Here is a 4842-nt window from a genome sequence, read left to right as displayed (position 1 = left end):
CTGTGCTGTATGAACAAAGCCTCACTCACTATTGACATTATTCAAACGTGCACCCATCCAGTTTCTGCTGCTTACAGGATTCTGCCGGAACTTGTCTAAAGTATGCAAAGTCTGACTTTGGAAAGGTAATACAAAGAGGAATTAAAAAATAGTGTATGAAATATAACCATAATAAGGCTGCCATTTTCTTTTTATTAATGAAAAATGTCTAAAACACTTGGACCTGATATGAGAGATCAGAGTACTGCCCATAGAATCTTTCCCCTAAGGCCACATGTGGTGTCTCACCAGTAATCCCAGCACTCTGGGAGGGTGAGGCAGGTGGATCGCTTGAACTCAGGAGCTCAAGACCAGCCTGAACAAGAGCAAGACTGTGTCTCTACCAAAAATAGAAAAACTAGCCAGGCAGAGTGGCGAGCACTTGTGGTCCCAGCTACTTGGGAGGCTGGGGCAGGAGGATACCTTAAGCCAAAGAGTCTGAGGTTGCTGTGAGCTATGACACCACAGCACTTTACCCAAGTGAAACTCTGTCTCAAAAAAAAGAAAAAAAATCCTTGTCATAAAGGATAACAAGTAGTCAGACCTCAAGCACACTGATTTATTTTTAAGCCCCATTTATTTTAAGTCATTCCCATCAAGCTGATATTTCCTCAAACATAATTAAAATAAGCAGCATGGCGAGACTGTTGATTCTCTCCGAGGGTGAGCAGAAAGACACCAAGGCTCGCAGCTCTTCCTGCAGCAGAGTGTGTGACTTCCATGTCATTTGCTTTGTGCTACCCACTGAGGACATCGAATCTGGGGGCCTGGGAGAGCAGAGATGTAGGTTCTACCCACAGTATGGGAAGAGGAATTCAGGAGAAGTCTGAGAATGAGGGAAAGCCAACTTCTTCACACCCAGTTTAACATGAGGCTCAGAATTTCAGTGTTATCCAAGGGGCAACAAGAGTAGGGTGACTAGGGTTGAATTGAAAGGAAGAAAGGGCCCTTAGGTGGCTGAGCACCCATTAGAGAGCCAGAGGCCAGGGAAAGTCACTCCAGATGAGGCGGCACCTGCCTGCCCGAGTGTCCAGCTGGTCTTAGCTAATGAATCACAGCAGCATCTACTGTTGCTCTCTGTGTGTGGGAATCTGCATGTATGTAGAAGGGGACCTTTTTCTGCCCCTCTTGCCCCCTGGATATGCTGCACGGGTGCACTTCAAATGTCCCCCTAGTAAGTCTTGTCACTCTGGTAAAGGACAACCTGATGAAATGTTCTAGGTTAACTTTTTCCTCCACTAACTCTAAACAAAAGGAGATCTTTCCCCTTTGCTTCCCAGCAATGTTCTAATAAGCAATGCAAGTGTGACTGGCTGCTGTGGACGGCCTCACGAGACTGCTACTTTATAATCCCTGCAGCGTACGGACAGGCATCTATATTATCTTGTCCGCTTGGGTTCTTGAAGCTCATTCAAAAATTTAGAATTGCTGGGAGCAAGTGTTTAAAATTGAGAAACTAAAAAGCACCTCTGTTGATAATAATAGATTATATATCTCAAAATAGTTAAAAGAGAAATTTTTTATGTTTTCACCATAGAGAAGTTTGAGGGGACGGATATGCCATTTTGCCTGTCCCACTCATTCCATGATGTAGACATGTATAAAAACACCACATATCTCATAAATATGTAATATCATTTATGAATTAAAAATAAAATACAACTTAAATACCTCTTGAGATAGCCTCAGAATAATGATGGTTAATGTGGTATGAGAGGCGCCTCATCCCACCTTTGACTCCTCCCTCTCCTGCTCCACACTCACTCCACTGTCCCGAATCGAGAAATTAAAACCCATCAGAAAGAGCAGGCTGCTCAGGGAGACTGTGATGAGTGCTCCGGGAATATGAAAGAGAACAGCTAATTTTCATTCACATTTTGTACGGTTTTCTAAAAGTAGGGCCCTTGGTAATTTCTCCTTTTAGATGCTGCCTCTACTGACATAGACCCATCAGCCCCTCTGTCTCCTGGTACCTGCAGTGAGGGACACGGGGCCTCCTCAGGTGGCCTGCAGCTGCGGCCTGCCCTCTGCTCTTCCCTGAGCCCGGGACCCAAGCTCATGGTCACTGTTAGCCTGCACGGGGACGAGTAGACAGGTAGACAGACCCCACAAAGCAGATGCAATTTATCTGCAGGCTTCTGGGGGCTTCACTCCATGATAGTAGAATTTGAAGGCCCTTTTGGTGCTGAGCACACTGCGGGCACTGGGACACACACAGAATAAGGTGTGCTCCCTGCCATCGGGACACTCACAGTGCAGAGGGTGACAGGTGCATAGAAACACAGCTGACTGCTTGCTGGACGTGATAAGTTGTCAGGGCACCCGGTATAGACTGAAGGGTCAGAAATGGCTTTCTGGAGAAATGTTACCTGACCTATAGAAAAGAGGCAGAAAATGGGTGTCGAAAAGCCAGTGACCTCCCAACAGAGAGTCAGGAAAGGAGGAAACTGCAGGATACGTGTAGAGGATGTCAGGATGTTTAGCACTGGGGAAACATGGCACTTGGAAATACTGGCAAGGCGAAAATCACGGTGGAGCTTAAATATTTTGTCCAAAGGAAAAACAGACTTCCCTAAAGGTGAGATCCTGTTTTCCTTAGTTGTTGTCCAAGATCAGAGAGAGACGATTGTCCTGGCAGCTCTTTCTCCATCCTCCCCTCTGACAGAGCTCCAAGTCATCTAATAGTGAAAGGGAGGAGGAATGGTGGGAAGTCAAGCCTTGGTATCTCAACATACACAGAAAGGGGAGGTGAGATGGAAAGGCAAGGACTAAAAGGAGAGGAGAAAGGGAGGGAGGGCTGGGGGAGGCAGGGAGGCAGGGAGGGAGGTGGGGAGGGAAGGGAGGAAGGGAAAAGGGAGGAAGGGAGGAAGGAAGTAAGGAAGGGAGGAGGGAGGAAGGGAGGAAGGAAGGAATTTTTTAAGTATAATTCTTACTGTGAACATGTATTAATTTTTCTAGAAATTGTAAGACGTAATGAAGAAATGAGTGCAAATGGGGTAGCACAGTTGCATACCCCACACAGGGAGCTGTTTTGTGTGTTTATTTAACTTCAAACGTACTTTGTGGTGATCTGCTGAACAGAATCAGGGTGATCAGATAGACCTTAATTAAGTAAGAGCCCTTTGTTCCAAGGAGAGGAGAAAATTAAATGTTACCCCCTCTAAACTGTACATTTTTGGGGAGTGTGGGCCAGGGCTAAGCAAATCCTGCCCTTACATCATCTCTGCCATGAACAGGTGCAGTTCCCAGTAGAGACGGGAAGGGCTGAGGGACCATGGTACAGGCTCTTCAGGGTGTGGGACGAGGCAGATCCAGTCCAGTCCTGCCACGTGGTAATTTGGGATCTTGTACACATTACCTTGCTTTAAGGAACCCTGGTTTCAGAACACCTTCTTCATGGAGATGCTGGGGGATTAAATGAGATTGTGGATGAACATTGTGGATGAACATTAAGCATCCCTCTTTCTGAGTGTGTATAAGGAAAGTAGAGAGGAAAGTCGTCTTCTAATGGATTAAAAGCACAGGTGACGGCTTACCCTTTGCTGGAAAAGAAGTCTGGTGCCTTCAGCATCGTAAAGGCCGGGATTTGCTTCTCATCCTGTATTCTCAGCTGTATAGGCCGCTTTACTCCCCAGAAAATGTCCAGCATTCCTTCCACAATTAGTTTGCCATCTTCAGTCTAAGGAAGAAAACAACAGTCCCCCAAAGTGCCTCTCTATTATTTATAAAAGGTAAATAAACGTTTTAACTGAAGATGTAGAACTTAAGTCTTAAAGGAATATCAATAAGTAAAAAAAAAAATCCAGAGGTGAATTATTTGGCTTCTCAAAATTTATCTAAAATAAATTCTATTTTTAAAACATTCCTCTATTTTTGAAAACAGCTATGCCCAGCAAAGTAAATTATAATGACCATGACCTATACACCACAGGCACAGTATGTTAAAATGTTTTCTCAACTCTGATTCTTCGATTAAACAAAATTTTAATTCTATAATTTGGTTTAATTTAAAATCAAAGCAAATTTTAAAACTATACTCAACTAGAAATCAGAAGAAACAGCTATTGAGAGACTTAGCAGTTGTTTCCTTGTTTCTGAACAGAAAAAATCTAAGTCTCAAAGTTATGAGGAAAAGTAAAATAAGGTAGGTTACAAAAACACTGTAAACACAAAGCCTTCTGAAAATATTTTTGTAAAATCAAGAGCATTTGAAGAATTTATTTTAAATTAGAAATACTATAATAAAAGAAGGAACATGATGCAAAGAAAGAAATATTAGCCAACGTGGACGGAACCCTGGCTTACTCTGTGGCCATAGGGAATACGCGCATCACAACTAAAGCACATTCCTATGGGGTTTACCGTCCTTACGTTATTTGATATGGTGTAAAATATAAAGTAATGTGTTGCTGTTACAGAAACTTGGGAAAGTGTAGCAACTAAGAAGAGTCACACGCCAATCATCTACCTACTGTCACAGCATCTGTAACCACTATTATGAAAATCAGCTGCTAGAAAACCTCTAAGTAACTCACTTCTCCTTTGAGAGCACAAGGAAAGTTCTAGACACCGGGAGCAGCTGGACTGTGTTCAAGCCCTGGCCCTGCCCCTTCCTGCTGTGTGGCTTTGGGCAAGTTGCTGACCACTCTCCTGCCTCAGCTTCCCTTCTGGAGCATGGACTTCACGATAACCTAAGGTGACCAGACGTCCCGCCTTTGGCGGGACAGTCTTGATTTTTAACAATTTGTCCCGCGCCCCGCGGCGTTTTTAAAAAGTCCCGATTTTTGGAAAGAATGCAAAAAC

The 4842-nt window shown here is 43.9% G+C and overlaps 1 protein-coding gene across 1 annotated transcript in view; it reads right to left on the bottom strand.

Annotated features, from left to right (window-relative positions):
* Positions 1-4842, bottom strand: part of RASSF6 (Ras association domain family member 6) — a 44108-nt gene that overhangs the window by 14984 nt on the left and 24282 nt on the right. The window contains exon 4 of the mRNA XM_023513419.1: positions 3576-3718. Within this exon, the coding sequence (XP_023369187.1) occupies positions 3576-3718 (143 nt within the window). The remainder of the gene's footprint in view (positions 1-3575; positions 3719-4842) is intronic.

This window comes from Otolemur garnettii, unplaced genomic scaffold, assembly GCF_000181295.1.
Source record: "Otolemur garnettii isolate 467f Iridium unplaced genomic scaffold, OtoGar3 scaffold00039, whole genome shotgun sequence".
NCBI lineage: Eukaryota > Metazoa > Chordata > Mammalia > Primates > Galagidae > Otolemur > Otolemur garnettii.
Note: the sequence above shows the minus strand (reverse complement) of the source record. Positions and strands in the feature narration are given on the sequence as shown.